At 49.4% G+C, this 19,203-nt stretch overlaps 1 protein-coding gene across 6 annotated transcripts in view; it reads left to right on the top strand.

Moving 5' to 3' along the window:
• Positions 1-19,203, top strand: part of MSI2 (musashi RNA binding protein 2) — a 383,429-nt gene that overhangs the window by 241,836 nt on the left and 122,390 nt on the right. For all 6 annotated transcript variants that reach the window (XM_069482358.1, XM_069482357.1, XM_069482356.1 and 3 more), the window contains exon 7: positions 1,513-1,561. In XM_069482358.1, the coding sequence (XP_069338459.1) occupies positions 1,513-1,561 (49 nt within the window). The remainder of the gene's footprint in view (positions 1-1,512; positions 1,562-19,203) is intronic.

The following is a 19,203-nucleotide window of genomic DNA, read 5'->3' as shown; positions in this document are numbered from 1 at the left end:
ATCATTTTAAACCTCGGTTTATTGCGGCCCCCAGTGTCACCCCTCCTCGGAGATCATAGTCTGGGAAGATTGGGGAAGGAATAGCCGAAGGTTCCTTTCCTCTGCTGGATTGGCTGGATTAGCCCAGCCCCCCAAGCGCGTTGGTAAACCTCTGAGCACAAATGGACAGTGCTTGGTCCTCCCCAGCCACACCCACATGCTGCCATTGCTCCCAGGCGGGCCTCTGGCCCACAGTTTCGTCCACCCACAGCCACACGGGTTGGCTTGTGTTCTTACTGCCAACCTTGGGCACAGAATGAATGAAGTGAGCAGGCTGCTCACTGGTCAGACAGGTGTTCTCCCCAGGTGAGCAGCTGATGGGCGGGGACAAACACCTGTGCTAAAGATGTGTGATTTGTGGAATAAAGGGTTGGATCATAAACACTCGTAAAAAGAATGGACTCCACGGCCAAATCTGGTCCATTGAGTGTGAGTTTTTTGAGCTCTACGTGGGAGTTGAGTGTGGATCCTGAAATCTTCTTATTGCTAGAAATACCCAAAAGGGTTGCAGGAAGCGTGGGAGGGGTCTGGAAGGGATTAGGAAGAGAGACAGAGGGTGCCTTTGGTATTTTCTTCTCTTTGATGTTTTTGAAAAGGTCCTAGTACCAATGTATTAGTTTTCTAGGATTGCCATAACGAAGTCCCGCAGACGGGGTGGACGGCTGAAACAACAGGAATTTATTTTCTCACAATTCTGGAGGCTAGAAGTTCGAGATTAAGGTGTGGCAATATTGGGGGGTTTTTTGGTGGCCTCTCCTTGGCACATAGGTGGCCATCCTTGCCTTGTGTTGGGTCACGGTCATCCCTCTGAGCATGTGTCCTAATCTCTGTTTCTTACAAAGACCCCAATGGGTTGGGGCCCACCCTGGTGACCTCATTTTAACTTAATTACCTCTTTGAAGACTCTGTCCCCAAATATAGACACATTCTGAGGTACAAGGGGCTAGGGCTTCAACATATGAATTTGGGGGACACAGTTTAGCCCGTAACAATCAAGATGTTAAAGTTCTATTGTTTATAATTGGAAACATTTAAGTATCCAACAGAAGGAGAATGATTAAGTCAGCTATGGCTTCTCACCCTGTAAAATATCACATGTCGGTCAAGATGGCATTCATGATGTAGTCATCTGGGAATCATTTGCAATAGTATAATGTTACATGTAAAAAAACAAGGAAAAATGTCATATACTGTGTGACTTATACTATATTAAAATAGGCATCTTTTCTTTTTAAGCAAACACTGAAAGGAAATATACCAGACATTAACTGTAGTTGTGCTAGGTGGAAAGAAAGACAAGTGATTTTTTTTCTTTCTGCTCTTTTGTATCTTAAAATATTCTTTAATGGACAACTATTACTTCTGTAATGGAAACCTTCCCCTACACACACACACACACACATACAGCATATAATGTTTTGTGCACTTTGTTAAACATCCTAAAGCAGCCTTTGTTCTGTCTTTGTGTTGCAGGTGGAGGATGCGATGCTGATGTTTGATAAAACCACCAACAGGCACAGAGGTAAGACTGCCCCAGTGTGAGAAGGTTGCCATCACCCCTCCTGGCTTCCATCTCTTGTTACCCCAGCCCTACTGACAAATATCCAGTGAAGAGTCCAGAGTCAAGCAGGCAGAGGTCAAAGAGCTGTAAGGAGGGTCACAGTCACAAGAAGAGCCCCAATACTGGACAGTTAAAAAATCCTTTCCTTTTGGCTTGGGAACCCTTGTTTATGCAGCCACGCCCAACACACAAATTCGGATCTACCTTTCTAATCCTGTTTTTCTTAGTTCCTTGCTAACCTCTGCACTAAGTGATCCAAGTGGAAATTTTTCTTGGCAATTGTGTTCTCAATTTGCATTGAAGGATGTGGTTTAGGAGCTGTCAGTCTAAAGAACCCCTACGCCACAAAAAAAAAAAAGCCTTGTTGTATGTTTGTTGGATGTGTCCCGAGATTACAGCTTTGGAAATGCCCCGTGGCACCTCCGGAGTGTTTAGAGGGCATCTGGACTTTGTGCTGTGCGCCTCCTGTCCCATCCATGTTACAGAAAATGGGTCTCAACCTGAGGTCCATGAACCTCTGAACTGATATGCAAAATGTCTCATGTTTGCACTTGGGTGAGGTTTCCAAGCTTTGAACAGATTCTCAAAGGGGTCTTTGGCCCTCCCCTCCCAAAAAAGAACACATTAAAATTACTGCTTTAAACAGAAAAATTGGAGGAATCTAGAAAATCCTCCCAGGGGTAGTGGAGTCAAAGGAGGTTATGACTTAGTGTTCTATTCTCCGGAAGCCAGGGTTTCTGGGGTTCCTATTAACAGGGTGTTGATGAGCAGAGCTTCCGAAGGGTGGCAGGAAGTGGTGTGCTGTCGTTCTCCAGGGAGGGAGCCGGCGAGTGAGCAGTGTCTCCTTGCCACTTGGATTGCATTTAGATGTTTCCTGTGTTGTTTACATTCCTGCTGTCACCTGTGATTAGAAGCAGTTACCCAGTGCTGACTGTATGTCTTTCTGTTTGGAGAAGGCGGTGAGAGGGAGGAAGGAGTGGAGTGGGAATCGTTGCCTGCGGGAGTGGGAGAAGGAGGGGATGTCCCCAGCGTGCCTGGTGATCGGCTCCGTGTGCATCCCTGCACCATAGACAGCATCCTCGCAATGGGAACATTGAGCATTGGACGGGCAGCTGTGGCATCAAGTGGTGTTTATGGGGGGCGGGGGTGGAGGGTGGGGAGCAGGGGAGGCAGGGCGAGAAAGGAAGGGCATGCAGGTGTAGAATGCCGCCTTGCTCAGGAGCGAGAGGAAGGCGTTGCCAGTGATGGGCAACTCACGGTTATCCTGCGTCATCCTCCACATCATGTTTTGCCAGCTTTGTGGTTTCCAAAGCACGACTTCCGCATGCTTCTCCTAATGTGGCCGTCACAGCAGTCCCTGGAGGGTTGTTGTGACTCTGGGACAATCACGGAACTTCTTTATGCCTCAGTTTATTCATCTGTCAATGAGGGTAATAACAGTCCCTCCTTCTTGGACTGTTTGGAGAGGGTCATGCCCAGCCCTTGTCAACAGTGGGTAAATGTTGGCTCTTACTGTCATCATTATCGTCACCTCCATGTTGTTGATGAAATAATTGGGGCTTTTGGGGACAACTGATACACCCAAGTTCTGAGTGACGGCCCCAACCTAGGACTGCTGGTTTCAGATGCTGCTGTTTCTCTGTTGTGTCCAGATATGGGGACGGGTTTGTTAAGAAAGGCATTGTCATCTTTACTTGCAGGGTGGGCAACGCCTATCCGAATGTGGCGCCGTGTTCAGTGTTAGAATTCATAATCCTGGGCCGGGCGCGGTGGCTCACGCCTGTAATCCTAGCACTCTGGGAGGCCGAGGCGGGTGGATTGCTCAAGGTCAGGAATTCGAGACCAGCCTGAGCGAGACCCCGTCTCTACTAAAAATAGAAAGACATTATATGGACAACTAAAAATCTATATAGAAAAAATTAGCCGGGCATAGTGGCGCATGCCTGTAGTCCCAGCTACTTGGGAGGCTGAGGCAGTAGGATCGCTTAAGCCCAGGAGTCTGAGGTTGCTGTGAGCTAAGCTGACGCCACGGCACTCACTCTAGCCTGGGCAACAAAGTGAGACTCTGTCTCAACAAAAAAAAAAAAAAAAAAAAAAAAAAAAGAATTCATAATCCTGGAAGATTCTGGAGCAGCCCCCAGGCAATATTGTTGTCCTATTTTGAAAAATCAACGTGCAAAAGTATTGTTTGACCTGCTCTGCATCAGGCCCCGTGCTGGGGGCTTCCATGGGCATCATCTCATTAACCCCCACAGCCAAGCAGGGAAAGAGGTTTGTCATCTGCAGACCCTCAGAGGGCCAATGACTTGTTGAGGTCACACAGCTATTAACTGGCAGAGGGGGGATTCTAACTCAGGACTTCAGACTTCCGGGCAAAGCCCCAGAGGATGTGGCAGGAAAAGTTCTGTCTTACTTCTGACCAGATCCCTGCTGCTGTGGGTGAAGCGTCTTCCCTTTTCCCAAAGGGGAGGAAGACAGCAAGGTGCTGGGTGCGGATATGGGGTGGCGTCTGTCTGTGACTGGGTGTGGGGAGCGTTGTTGCCTGTTGTGCGGTGGAGAGAAAGGTCCCTTCTAGGACCCGGTGCTCAGAGCGCTCTGACCTGCCAGAGTGCAAGATACTGTCCTGTTAGTGGATGCAGGACCAGCTGCATAATGTACATAAAGGCGATTAAGAATTTCAAGATGATCACAGAGCATTAAGCCGAGAGGGGAGCCCTTCTCACCATGTTCGTGGGACTGCACCCCCCATGAAGCTGCCTGCGGGGGACCCTGCCTGATGCTGGTGGGCCAGGGGGAGGGCATGCCAGGAAGTTTCAGCAGGACCTGCCGTCCGCCTGCCCTTTCCTCCCGTCCGGGAACCTCCTGCTCCTGGTCCTCTTTCTGTGTAGGTGGGGGCTTTGGCTCGAACTCATTTTCCAACCCCTCAAAACAGCTGACAAGATGTTTCTCTTTGCACTGGGTGCTGAAGCCGAGGGTAATACTTTCATGAATGCAGAGCATTTAGGGGAGTGAAAATTTTAAAAAGAAGAAGAAGATATCACAACAGAAGCACAAATCACACACGTGGAGCGAGTGGCCCCACATCGTGGCCTAATGGAGTGTGCATTTGGAATCAGGTGATAAGCACAAGGAAATAAAATCCTCCTGCAGCCACCTGCCCCAACCTACTGTCACCTCCTCAGCTTCCTGCTGTCCCGTGATCTTATCAAGAGGACCACCTGCCCCAACCTACTGTCACCTCCTCAGCTTCCTGCTGTCCGTGATCTTATCAAGAGGAAAGCACTGCAGTGGCAGAAGTTGAAGATACCTCCCTGACTGGAGCAGCCTCCAGCTCTCTTCTTAAAGAGGTCCGGACTCACGCCATTAGCCTTGACCGTGCACAAGCTTGGCACTTCTCATCAGACTTCTCAACCCCAGGAACGCTACCCGTGTGCCCTCGGAGCTGTGACCACTGGGACTGGGCTGGCCTTCTGCACATCAGGCAGGCCAAGCTCCCAGGACACTCAGGCGGCACTTGCCAAAGAGCCAAAGGTCAGGGCAGAATTTCCACTCCTTGCCCCCAGTGGCCACCACCTGTGCCTGTTCCCTGGTGGTCCCCGTTGGGGCAGGGATGACCCTCCGCTCTATCAGGTTGCCCCTCCTGTCCATAGAAGCTCCAGCCTGGGCCTCACTAGTGCTGTGGGGAAGACCCCAGGACATAAGAGGTGATGAGTGTCCGCCGTCTGCCGTCCTGCCAGCAGGAGGAGGGCCTGAGGTCACCGTGGAAGTGTGGTGACTTCTCCCCTTCCTCCTTGGCCGTGGACCTTCTTCCAGCTTCTTCTGCTCCCTTGATGTTTTTCCTGGGGCTCATTTCCTAACCTCTCTGAACATCTCAGATTCCTCCTCTAAGACATACAAGAACGGGGATTGATGAGCCCAGGACCTGAAGTATGTTCCTGGCTCTCAGCTTTTTAACCGAGAGTTTGCAAGATGAATTGCTAACTGGGCTGGGAGGAGCAGGTCGGGTTCTCTGGGAAGCGACTCTGAGATGGGGTTGGCATGCGGGAGGTTTATGAGGAAGTGCTCCTGATCAGGAGTGGGCAGAGGGAGAAACCGACCTTTGATGCCCTTCTGAAATGGGGTGGTCCGTCAGCGTCCCCAGCTGGGGTGAGAGCGCCACCCTCCATGCCTCCGAGCTGGCCGGTCCCTGGACGCAGCACCCCTCCCCACTCACCCCCGAGGCTGGCGTGACCTGGGCCTCCACTGAGGAAGTCCTGGAGGGGTCCTACAGCTGGGACCATCTTCCGCAGCGCTCCCAGCGGCTGGGGAAGATGTCCTTCATTCCTGAAGTGGCATCTGGGATCCTACCTTGGTGGCGTCGTGGGTTCTTACACACCAAGTACTCAGCACAGTGTTTGCACGTACTGTTGAGTCTTAAAGACAAATGGCCATAGGTGGATGGAGCCACCCGGAGTCACATGCACGCTGGTTACAGCAGAGCTTGGACATCACCCCACCCTGTGTGACCCAGGCACATAGCTGCTCTGCAAGATGGTGCTGGGCAGCCTCTGAATGCCGGGGGAGTCGGGGGAGTCAATGCTCTTAAGGGCTTGAGCACTTCCTCATTTTTTGTCCTCCTCAGCACCTACCCGTCTTGCCAGACCACCTGGCTCCTCCACTTCCAGATGGAGGGACTGAGGCCCGGAAAGTTTTGGAATGTCATGTAGCAGGTTCCTGCAGCCAAACAAGGGACCGAGCTGCTGGTAGAAGCTGGAGGCCTTCCTTGGCCCTGCTGGTCACTTCATTTCCTCCTTCCATGTGATGATTTGTGACCATGGGGAGAGAGAGAATTGTGGCTTTCCAGTTGTCTAAGAGTCATTTCATTTGCTCTCTAAAAGTTGTTAGAGGTGGTCTGAAAAATACTGCGCTCTTTGTCAAAGGATTTAATCACTGGGGGAGGTTTGTTGCTTTATCCTTGCAAAACTCAGATAAGATCTTGAACTCAGCATTAAGTATTGATCCTGAGGTGGGGCTCAGGGGGAGGGACAGGGAGGGACAAGGCGTTGTCCTTCTAATTTGCTCTTTTGTTGGCAGGAGGCTGGGGAACAGGGAACCAGGCAGAGGCAGGGAGGGTATGGCAGCCAGCTCTCTCTCCACTCTGCCCACACTCTCAGCCCCGGTGGAGAAAGTGGAATGCTGAAATACGTCTCACACTCACCTCCTTATGGGGGAAGGGAGTCCTGAACCCCCAACATGAGAGTCACTCTAGGGGAACCTCGGCTGTCCTTCTTGCTGACCTCAGGGACAGCTGGGTCCCTCCAGAGCGGTTGGGGGCCCAGTGGAAAGCAGGCGGGGAGTCTCTGAAGTACATCCCACGGCCTGGTGAGGGTCGGCTGCAGAAGGAAGGGTTTCTGGCGGGGGACATCCCTGTGGCTTCCGCTGTTTGCTCCGGAACATTGCCAGAGGCAAAGGAACAGGATATACTGAGAGAAAAATAAAGATTAGTGTGATGAATGACTCTTCTCCCAGCAGTTAACAGTTGCTTATTAAGTGCAATGCCATTGGCTTCGGAGAGGAGCAACAGCTCCCAGACAGCCACCCCCTGGACGGACCTCAGCCCCGGGATGGTTCTGTGTCTCCAGCAGGCCCCTCGACAGACAGGGTCCTTTCCCAGGGAGGCTGTGCCTCCGCTGCTGGACGGGCGCGCGGGTGGCAGGGCTCTCTGCAGACCCACCTCTGGGTGGCTGGACCCGGAGCTTGGCCTTCCCTTGGAGTCTCCGTCCCGAAAAGCAGTTGGCTGACGTTTAAGGTCTGCGTAATTTGCATAGTTTATTTATTAAAATGGTGCCAGTAAGATGTAACTGAAGCTGTGATAGAAGATAATGCTTTTCTAAGGAGAAAAAACAACCCTTAATGCCTTGAATACCTGCCAGACACTCACTTTTGCAATTGACCTCTGAAGTCCAGATTGACTCTTTTATGTATATTGTATAAAGATGATGAAGAATCGCACTGTAATTATTTGTTTTTTGTTTAGTTCTCAAGAAAAGGAGGCACGTGAAGAGAGTTTCATTCACAAAGGCATAAATTAAATAAAAAATGTTTAAAAAGCATTGCTTCATTTGTGGTATGTGATGTCAAAGATAATGCATGCGTGTTTTTCCTAATAAGAGTCTAAGATTCTGACTTTATTTACATAGGAAAGAGGTTGGGACTTTACAGGCTGTAGGGGTGACTCTGTAGAATGGAGGAAGAGGTGTGCTTGGCAGAGGATTGGTCCCTCCGGGGAAAGGGCAGAGCCCAAGACAAGGGTTGTTGGATGGAGTAGAAAGTGTGAAAAGGATACATAGATAGAGTCACAGCTGGTGACGACACCATATGCTGATGTGACAAGAGGATGCCCTGCAAAATACCGGTGCCCACATATTTTCCCCACCTCTTATATGTACCCTCATCCTTTGTGCTACTTGCTGACCTGTTGAGTACCCATCCAACCTTCTCCCAAGACAGATAATGTTAAGGAGCTTATTGGAAACCAATAATAAACCAATAGTTGATCATCATAGGTTTTGATCCTAATTCTGCAGCTGATAAGCAGCTGGTCTGTCCTAGACCACCACTGGCAACCAAGGGTCTTGGCTGCCCAGAGCTTCCAGTCCTGTCTGTAGTGTGACCCGACATGCCACTGGGGCTCTCTTACGCAAGTACCGCGTCTGGATGGGGTTGGGGGAAAGTCCCATTCTCTTCCCAGAGTGGAACGTCATCTACGTGGGGCAGCTGTTTAAGAAACACATTGACAAACAAGGGATCTAGAGGAGCGAAGGGCCAGAACGGGCTAGAAACTCAATACGATTGGGTCTCCCCCAGTCCAGCTTGGATAAAAGAGGCCTTGGGGGCAGGGGGAGCCGTGACGTGGCCATCAGTTGCTGTCTTTGGGTACTTGGAGGGAGAGTGCTGGCAAAGAGTTACGTGCAGGCTTGCGGTTGGGCACACGAGTTAGAACGAGGAAGAACTGCCCAGTCCAGCAGTGGCAGTGAATGGACAGCCATTTGCCCCTCTGCAGGCTCAGACCCGGGCTCCTGTGCTGGGCTCACTCTGAAGGCAGGGCTGGGTGTGGGGTGGGCATGCTGTGTGTCCACCACGCGGGCCCACCGGCCGTGCAGGGCTTTACCCCCCAGGCCCTGTGACCCTGCGCAGTGGAGGGCGAGGGAGGGGGCCGAGTAAAGAGCCTCGGCGACCCCCACCCTCTGCCGGCTCCCAGAGACCAGCCCCGGAGCTGTCTGCACATTTTATTTTCTCGTTAAATAAACACCATTAGCCTTCCCGAGAAATTGGTGTAAACATGACCCCGCAAATAACCAATTAAAAGGGCAGGGTTGAAGGGGAATGTGAATTTGAAAACATGTAGAGGAGGCCATTAAAGATTCCTGTAGAATCTGGCAACATCGATCCGAGACCTTAATTCTATTTCTGACAGGAAAGCGAGGAGTGTGCTTTAATTTTTTTTCTCTGAGCTAACTCAATTCCGGAAGCGCCCATTCCGGCGCTGTCTCTTGAGATATTAATCAACACGGTAGCTTGGTTTCTGTCCACCTGCTTTCCTTTGTAGACACGGGGTGCTACAGAGCCCTCCACTCCCCGGCAACGGGGCCCGGGGACAGGGTGCCCAGGGCACGAGGGAGCCTGGAAGGCCGGGGGTGGAGGGGGGTGTTGGCACCCCGGTTGAACTGCGTTTTTTTAGCAAAGTGTAAATCTTCAACTTCTTTCCTTTGGAATAAAAGCCCTGGCACCAAAAGGGTGGTGACCTAATAGGCCTTCCTGCCTCCCCCGCTGCGGCCCACGGAAGCAGAAAGGGCGGGGGCTCGGGGTCACAGCTTCATTGACCCAGAAAGGGTTTTTTGTGGAGAGGGACAATGAGGCTTTTGTTTGGTCCTGTTCCCACAGAGGCCCAGGCTCCAACTCTCACAACGTAGTTTCAGATCTCGGTGAGGGCAGAGCCTGGAGGCCTGAAGAGAAAGGAGCCTTCGGCTTGGGGACTTGATTAAAAGCACCCCCTTCCCTAGCATCGCGGTGCTGCCGGGGGGCCGCAGAGGGCCGGGCCAGGGGTCACCACAAGCCGTGGGTGGCTGCCGTCCTGTTGAGACCTGAGGTCCCTAGGGGAGCCCCAGTTGCTCCGCAGCTCTGGACTTGAGCTTCCGTGTTGAGTTTGCGGGTCAGAGGGCGTACGCTGGCCCGTCTGCGTCCCTGCAGATCAGCACCTGTGCTGGAACGAGCCTGGGTTCTAGAGCGGGCAGTGCTGGGTTTCAGATCCCGGCTTTTCCACGGGCGTCATCTCAGGCAGGTTACTCACCGGCCTTGAGCCCAGTTTTGCTCATTCGTGGAGGTGACTTACACACATTCTCCATAAGAGTCAAAGCATTCAGCTCGTGAGCGCCCACAGCACGCAGTGCGTGCAGCAGCCTGGGCGCTTTCCCTTCCCCCTAAATAAAACCACCGGCTTAACGTCTTTAAGCAAACAAACTAAAATCTGTCTTTGAATTTTGGGGACGCTAGTCTTTAAAAATAAAAATTTCTGTGGGTGTTTTTCCCTCCCCTTTGTGCGCAGTGTATATGCTCACATGTGCATAGAATGTTTCCAAAAGATACTCACAAAACTGGTGACAAACAGAATGGCATAGTGGTTAAGAGCACACACTCCGCAGCCAGACAGTTGGTGTTCGAATCTAAGCTCTGTGACTTAATAGCTCTGTGACCTTGGCTAGGTTATTTAACCTCTCCGTAACTCAGACTCCTTATCAATAACGTAGGAAGATGACATTGGGTTAGCCTGAGGCATTACATCATTTAATAGATATAAAGGGTTTGGAATAGTCTCTGGCCATGGCAAATACTCAAATATGTTTTACACACTCATATGCAAAAGTACATACATTAAAAAATGTACACAACTGAAAAAGTGTTTGCTCTTGGGGAAAAGGATAAAGTGACCAGAGGTACAGAGATGGGGGAAACTCTTTATTGTTTCCTCATTTACCTTTTGAATTTTTGTATCATATGCATTTATTACCTATTCACACATTTACTTTTTTAGGGTAAGCTTTTAAAATTCATTCCCATTTGAAGTGTTGATGTAGCGCTCTAACAACATGAAAGGATCCCAGCCCAGCACCCTGCCACAATAACTATTGTCACTTCCACCTTGCTCCTGACACATGCATAAACGTGTTTGAAGTTGGTTGTGCCTGTGGAGTTAGTGCCTCACTCGTCCTGTGTTGAGTGAGGTGCGGGCCCTGCCTCATCTCAGCGCTCTGTCCCCCCAGGGAGAGGGACCGGAGGGCCCCAAACCAGCAAGACACGATTCTATGCAGCGGAGAATCCTTTACCTCCGAGTCTCCTCTGTCTTTTTCTTTCCATAAACAGATGTTCAGATAGATAGATGGGGATTTTATTAGTAGTTTCTGCTCTTCCCAGACAACGTGCTATTATTAGAATAGCTAGACCAGCCCCAGACCAGAGAGGAGGGAGCCAGAACAGGGAGGCCCTCCGTCCCAGGAGTTCAAAGTGCTTTTTGACTTAAGGGAAAAAAAGTTAAAAGCACTTTCTCACCCCAAGTTATGATTAGTAAACATGTGGGGACCTTACACGGTGTGGCAAATGCAGAGTCCTCTGCGTCCCTGTTGCTGATAGCTTAAGAGTCAAGGCAACGCCCGGTTAATGAAGCTTGTGACGTGTCTGGGCCCAGTGGCAAAGGAGTGAGCGCTTAGGTCTAGAGTCACCCTGCGGGTTCATTCCAGAGCTCTCACTGATGAGCAGCGTGGACTTGGACAAGTGGTTAAACTTCTCTGAACCTCCATTTTCTCATCTGTTAAGTGGGTTTAATGTTACTGTTAATAACTCATGGACTTGTGAGGTTTAAGTGAGATAGTTAATCTATGTGAAGCATCTGATGCGTAGACTATCTGTAAATGTTAACTTTATTATTATCATATTAATTATTGTTATTTTGCTACTAAAAAGAATACTATTCCTATCCTTCCTTGGGGGATGTAGGCTAAGACTTGCTGATTGGGGAGAATGTTAACATCCTAGAGGGCTGTTGGCAGATGGTGTCAAGTTTTCCATGATGGAGGGTGTTCTGGGTAGAATTCTGTCCTCCAAAAAGGTACGTTGAGGTCCTAACCCCTCGTACCTCAGAATGTGACCTTATCTGGAAGCAGGGTCTTTGGAGATGTGATCGAGTTAAGATGAGGAATCACTGGAGGAGGCTAATCCAGTATGACCGGTGTCCTAGTAAGAAGGGACATGCAAAGAGAGAGACAGGGAGATGCTGTGTGACCTCAGAAGCATACGGGGGAGGCAGCTGCAAGCCAAGGGCCACCGGCAGCACCAGGAGCTAAGAGAATGGCATGGAACAGATTTTCTCCTGGAGCCTTCGAGAGAGCTTGGCCCTGCCGACACCTTGATTTCAGACTTCCAGCTTCCAGAACTGAGGCAGAATAAACGTCTGTTGCTTTAATTCCCCCAGTTTGTGGCAGCTTGTTGCAGCAGCCTTAGGAAAATAGCTCAGAAGGCAAAGCTGTGCTTTCTGCCCGGCGTGTTCCCTTGCCCGGCACTGGTGGTGGTCAGCATCGCCTTCTCTCTCAGTGCGGTCCTAGCCACGTCCTCCCTCAGCAAAAAGATGTGCAGGAGAAATTAGAGGAGAGACCTTTTCTGTAACTGAGAACACAGCCTCCAAATCCTGACTTGTCACACCTTGCCCAAGCCTGATTATCCCAAGACCCTACAATTGACCTCAGGGTGTTAAAGATATATTTTGGTAGAGAGCAACACTTGAAGATCTCTGAGGTTTCATTTTTTAACTGACTGGCCTCCAGGGCCCAGTCATTTCTTCATAAGCCAAGGAGTAATTGGGAGCTGTCAGAATCCCAACCCCAACAACGCAAACCGTGCTCGGTCGGTACAGTGGTGTTTCCAGCGGGTTCATTCAACTTGGCTGTTTAGGGAAATAATGCAAAAAAAAAAGGAAGGAAGAAAACAGAAGGAAATCAGGAGAGCTCATCTGTAGGACAACACGCACCTTGGCATCCTTATATACCTGCCCCTGCTTCCACCCTGGAAAAATAAGAAAACACAGCAAGACAACACTGAACTTCAAAAGCTGCCAAACATTTCTTTCTCCCATCCCAGAAACCCTTTCAGGCAGGGACGTTTGCCAAATTCAATCCTAGAGTGAGTTTTTAAGCTAAATTAATGCAGTGGAGGGTCAAAATGGTAACACCTACAGGCCTCCGGTTGTAAGGACGCCGGTGGGCACGGCGGTAATTGCTAATTACAGCATTCATGCGGATGCGCTTCTCTTAGTCCTCGCGTCTGGTTGGCAAACCCAGTAGCGTATAAAAATCACTGCCATGATTTTGAAGTGATCAAAGTTGTGCGCCTTTGAGCGCTCCGTACGCCACATTTGAAATTTCTTCCTCAACTTGCCACCCATCTTGGCATCAGGAAATAATTGAAAGCGCCTCCTTCCCCCTGAAAGTTCCCACGCTGGTGCCTGCGTTCCAGCACCCCAGGCAACGCCGGCGCCTCTGCACCAGATCTGCAGTGTCCGTACGCAATGCTGACATCCGATTTATTATCTCGGAGGGCTGGGCCGCTTCATGGATGATTCATGACTCCGCTTTCCACTGCCACTGGAGGTGACGTCATCATCCATTCTGGGCCCAGAATAGACACAGAAGCAACAGTGGCCCCAGTTTTGTGCGTCTCTTGCCAGCCCTGCTGTGCGTTCCCTGAGTAGGAATGGTAATGACCTTGGGCAGCCCATCGGAAATATCTCCTTAGTAGGGGGTCATGCGTGTGTTTCAACATCGTTGCACAAGAAAGCTGAGATGGGACTTTCCCCAAAGTTCATCCCCTCCCTTGTGTTCCTCTCTTTGGAATGTAGATTTCACTGACAACCCAAGAGCTGCTTAACTCCTGTGGCCCGCTCTGATTTCCTCGTGTAGAGACAGGGTTGGTTAGGAAGGTCTGGCTGAGATAAGTCGTCCACAACCCAGCGTCAGACACTCCTTATGATGAACGATTATTGTCATGCCAGACATTGGGACCAGATTGCTGGTTTTCAGCGCCGGTTGTGCATTAGAATCCTCTGGGGAGTTTTTAAGACATACTCATGGCTGGGTCCCACCCCAGAGCAATTAAGTGAGCCTCAAGGATGGAGCCCTGGCATTGATGATGTTTAACATGTCCCCAGCTGAGGCTAACGTGCAGTCAGGGCTGGGCACCCGCGGGTCGCATGACCTTCAAGGAGCCTTCCAGCTCTAAAACCCACCAAGGCAGAGTCTCTGACTGCTTCATGGAGCTGGTCTTCGACCCTGGCCTGTGACTGGGCAGTGGGGTGGAGACGCCTCCTCCCTGGCCCATGTCCTGTCATTAGTCCTGGGAGGTAGGGATGCCTCCTTCATGGGGGGCCCTTTCTGTGTGACTAGGTCAGTGCCATGAGTTGTCTATCCTCGTGGCGTCTTGTAATTTTCCTTTGTGGCACTTCTCAGTTCTCAGTGATGGTCATTTGTTTGGTTATTTGACTCTCATCTGTGGCCCCCACACCCCTCCAGTACCGCTGTGCCTAGCAGAGAGCATTCATCTTGACGGAGGTTGGGTGGGCAGGCAGGGGGATCCTCACCTCCTTCTCTGTCCTCATTTGGCTGCAACCTGAGAAAGGTTCCTGCTCACTCTTCCCATCTCAACTTCCTTTGCCCTGTAATTTCCCCCACCCCACCTGACCCCTGGCTATGAGACCCTCTAGCAAAACCAAGTTGCCCTGTCTTGAGGGTCAAGTAGGTGCTACACATGTTTTCCAGAGAGGGCTTTGGAAAACTAAAGAAATGATTTGGGAACACTTCTGTTTTTCTGGCACCTAAGGAGGGAACCTGGCAAGCTAATGAGAGTTCTTTCTTTCTTGCTTGAGAGAAAAAAAAATGTTGTTGATTATTGTCATTGTAGCTGTTCTTCATAGCTGATTTGGAAGAAAGACTGAAAATATTGCTTTGATTGAAAAAACAAAAATCAATCCAGGCTACACTTCTGCCTGGGACCCGGGCTGTCTGGTTGGAGCCCCGGGGAGCTGGGGGACAGGTGTGTGAGCCAGGAGTCTGTTCCAGGGTTTAAAATGCTCGTGTGTTTCCCTATCAGAGGCCTGGTAGGAAGGTGTGTGCTTACAGACAGAGTTCTAAATTTCCTCCCCACTTCTAAAATCACTAGTTTTGGCATCTTAAGTCTTCTTTTAATTAAGTTGATTCATTTGCTCTGGAAAGAGTTTTCCTGATTCAGCTAGTATATTTATATATAAACTCTTCTGGAAACACCTGGCAATTTTTCTGAGTGACAATAAGGAAACGTAGTCTGAAAATTATGGTTTAATTTGCTCCCTCCCCCATGCTGTCTTACTTTTTGAAAAATGGGGAAGATTTACAAAAGAGGCTTTGTATTTTGCCCATAGTACTAATCCTGTTTTACAACAGAGATATGTGTATCAACAATACCTAATAATTTCCCTTTATGTTATTTTTAGAACTCTAGCTTTTAATGGACAATTGAATCATTCCTTGGCAAATAGCAGATCATCTAATTGCATGTTTTTATTTATTGGGAATTTGCAGGTAGGCCCCAGAGAGAATGGTGAGCATATATAAAAAGTTAGAATAAACAATGTCTTAATGACTTTCTTTTCAGGAGTTAAAAGCTTTGTTGCTACTTTTGGGTTGCCTCTCGGCTCTGTGTGTGTGTGTGAGTGTGTGTTGTGTGCATGTGTGTGAGTGGTACTTGTGGGGTGTGTGTGCCCGTGGGTGTGATTCTGTGTGGGTAGGAGGCCCTCGGTTGGTTTTAAAAAATAAACTAGAATCAAAGACTTTGTAAAAGATGAAAATAGAGAAGGAGGTCCCTGCTCCTGTTTTATTTTACTTTATTTTAGGGTATGGTTCCTTTATTGTGGTACTAATTAAAATGCCCTATAAAGACTGGTGCCCTGGCCTGGTCATTAGCAGCGTTGCTCACCGCGCGCCCCGCCCCGCCCCCCGGGTAGGATAAGTGGCTTCCACAAAGTGGTTTGAATCATAAATGGCACCTCCTGGGTTTGTCCCCTCTTTTCCTTTCTTTATAAGGTTCTTTAGCAAAATGTGGGGGGTAAGTCACCGCAGGTAGCCTAGCAAATCTTGCCTGGCTGCCAGGGCGGTAGCAGCTGGGGTGGGAAGAGGGGAGCAGCTGGAGCTGTGTTATTAGTCATTCCATGAAGAGATTGATTTGATAAATAATAAAGCAGTGATATTAGCAACACATGCTTGCAGGTCAGATGACTTCGATGAAAACCCCCAGTTAAGTGTGTGTAATGGTTTGACAATATATATGCCTTCTAAAAACATCCTATTTTAAAATGGAAATTGGACTGTTCATGCGCTTCTTAGCAAATATGCCAAGACCATTGCCAAGGGGAGCTTGGAAATCTGAAGGGTGATCTTTCTATTTAATTTGGCCTCTACCCTCCCCCTTTCAAGCGATGCTTAAACTCACTTTGTTTCCCTGTCCTTGCCTGTTCATTTTGTTAACTGTTTTGATTTGTAAAATACCATGCCTCACGCTGCACTCCTTTATGATGATATACTGTGCTGCTCTTATCTTTCACCTTAAATCCTTGATAAGAGCATTTTAAAAATGAAATTGCTACCTGACACTATTATAAAATCTTGGCTGGCAGCCAGGGGAAAAGCAAGCGCCGGGGGGAGAAAAAGGAGAGTTTAGAGAAAGGAAGGATTTTTAAAGGAACTGCATAGCACATTTTTTTTTTTTCTGAATTCTGGAAGCCTTTTTTTTTTTTTTTTTTTTTTTAATGGAGTGTTACTGCGGCCGCCACGTCGGTGCCCCTCACTGCTGCCTCAGGGACCCTGGGGGAGGCGGCGGGTGAATGGAACAGTGAGAGGTTTGTTGGGCGGAGGTCCTCTGTGCTGAAGATGGAACTCCTGCGTGTCGTTCGCTGTGGATTGGAACTGGACAGACAGATGGATAGCACTGACCCAACTATCGTATTTATGGCCTGGAGCACGTGCCCTTCCCACCCACAGGCACCCCCCGCTCCTGTGTCCCACCCTGTTCTGCTCCAGACACGTCAAAGCAGAATCTCCTTCAGTTGCGAGAGCTATGGTGGCTGTGACTTGCTGGGGAAAACCGAAACTTTTGTATATGTGTGTGTGTGTTTGGCTGTGTTGTGTGTCTGGAAATCTCCCTTTATCCACGAAAGGCCTCGGTGATGGGGGCATCAGTAAATAGAGCTGTCTGAAGTAGCAGGTCGTTTAAATTGTAATATAGTGACTTAATGAACTCTTGTCTTTAATTCCCATGACTTGGAGAAGACAGCCATTCTCTCCCCATAATGGAGCTTGTTAACCCATCTCTGTGCTGACTGGTGCTTTTATTATTATGGTGACGCCGGCAGAACTTAAGTCTGAATGTTAGAATAACAGGTTTCCCCAAGTGCCTGGCAGAGAAGGGGCTGTATAATGATGATGATCTTTCGTGAGAATAACAGTGGCCACCGGCTTCTCTGGCACAGGCATTATTATAGCTGAGTCGCCTGAAGTGCCATTTGCGAAGACCTGGTATTTATTGTCCTACATTATTGGGGTGGGGGAGGGCAGAGCAGCAGAAGGGACACTTATCATCCCGTCAGGGCTCGACAGCCAGGTGCAGCTGCTGGGGGCCGGGGCCACAGGCAGCGGGAGGCCCCTGTGTGTAGCCGGCGATTGCGGAGCGATTATGCCCAATTTATCACACACCCCGTGAAAATATAATCCGCCACCAAAATGACTGCTTTTGGAAACTGTCTTGTCTCTTTTGAGTCGAGACTGGAGACAACCAGACAAGGTTCGGTGGTAAGGAATAAAGAAACATTACTTTCTGAACACAATCTTCTGTTACCAGTCACTTTTCAACAGACATTCAATCAAAATGCTAATAGCGGCGGCAACAAGGGAACGCGGTTATTGTAATACTAATTGATTGGTTGGAGGGTGGGTTTTGATAAGTGCAGCTGAAGATTTCTGAAATATGATTCTCTTTAATTACTGTGACGCTAATAAAATGAACAAATGATTTAATGATGATTTCCTGGGTAATGACTTAAAGATTTTGTTTGAGCTTAAAACGAGATACGGTGAAAACGTACTGGAAAAATAGGACCCCGGTGGGTGGCCTTGCCTTTATCAAACGCAGGCGTGGGGATTCACATTCGGAATGGCCTTGGAAGGCTGTGTGGAATGGTGATGAAACCTCTCCCAGGTTGCCAGGGATGAGCAGGCCATGGGTGGACTCCAGCTTGAGGTCACTGGCATTTCTGGGAGCGGGGGCTGGGCCGCGCTGATCCATGCATGTGTTCACTTTGGGCTTCCCTGGGCTGGCCGGGATGCTGTGAGGCAGAGTGGATGTCCCAGTCCTGTAGAGACACATCCTGTACTTGTGTCCCTGGGGCTTCATCTCGTCCCGCCACCATGGTGTACCGGGCACCCTCTGTGTTCCAGGTTCTGGGCTCATTCTGGCAATACTTTGGGGAACAAGGTGAACCAAATCCTAGCCCTGTGTGAGCTCACGCTTGGGTACTGCTAAGTGTAAGAAGAAGATAAAATAAGGAACTGTGGGGAAGAGCCCTGGGGCCGACTGTATTTAGGGCGGTAGCTGGGTGTGGCCTCCCTGAGGAGCAGGCATTGGAACCGAGAGGCAAAGAACTGCCAGAAAGGCCTCCCAGGGAGCAGACAACAGCCAGCCAGACGGAGGAGCTGGGAGGGAATGGACATGTTTGTGGGACAGGTGGAGGGCGAGGGGCTGGGCAGGGAGGGGTGGAGGTGAGTGAGAGGGGTAGACAGGGGCTGGGTTGTGACAGGTTGGTGAGCCAGGCAAGATATGTGGGAGCCAATGGAAAGAGGTAGGAAGGGCAGAGGCATAGGACTGATGCTCTAGAAAGATCCCCCTTGCTCCTGAATTGAGGGAAGAAGACAGGGGTGCATATTTGGAAGCAGGACGTTCATTGCAGAAGTGCAGGTGACAGCTGACGTCTCGGGCAAGGGTTGCAGAGTGGAGGTGAGGAGAGGCAGTGGGGATTTGGGATATATTTATATTTGGAGATGAAACACAGGATGTTCTAATAGATTGAATGTGGGTTATGGGATGGGGAGGAGAGAAAAATTAAAGCTGACTGTAGGTTCTTAGAGTCAGCTGGAGAAACAGAGGTGCTATTCCATAATATGGGGGCCACTTTGGTGCAAGGAACATATTTTTAGGAAAAAAATCAGTTCTGTTTGAAATTCTCATTGGAATCCATTTGGTGATGTTTAGGAGGTGGATATACAAAAGGGCACCCAAAAACATGTCTGTGGAAAATTAAAATTACCCCTGCAATCATTTTTGCATAAACCTCTCTAAGGAAGGGATTATTTCAGGGGACCCCTGAGTAGAGTTTCTTGTCAGTGTGGTAGACAGTGAAACTTGGAGATGGGGTGATTGGTTCCTAATCACTCCAGTTTTTCCAGCATTTACAGTCCGCTGTGCTTTCTGTCGTGATTCACCCGGAGGGTTACATGAAA

This window comes from Eulemur rufifrons, chromosome 9 (assembly GCF_041146395.1).
Source record: "Eulemur rufifrons isolate Redbay chromosome 9, OSU_ERuf_1, whole genome shotgun sequence".
Taxonomy (NCBI): domain Eukaryota; kingdom Metazoa; phylum Chordata; class Mammalia; order Primates; family Lemuridae; genus Eulemur; species Eulemur rufifrons.
The sequence above is the reverse complement of the archived record's forward strand: the minus strand, read 5'-3'. Positions and strand labels throughout refer to the sequence as shown.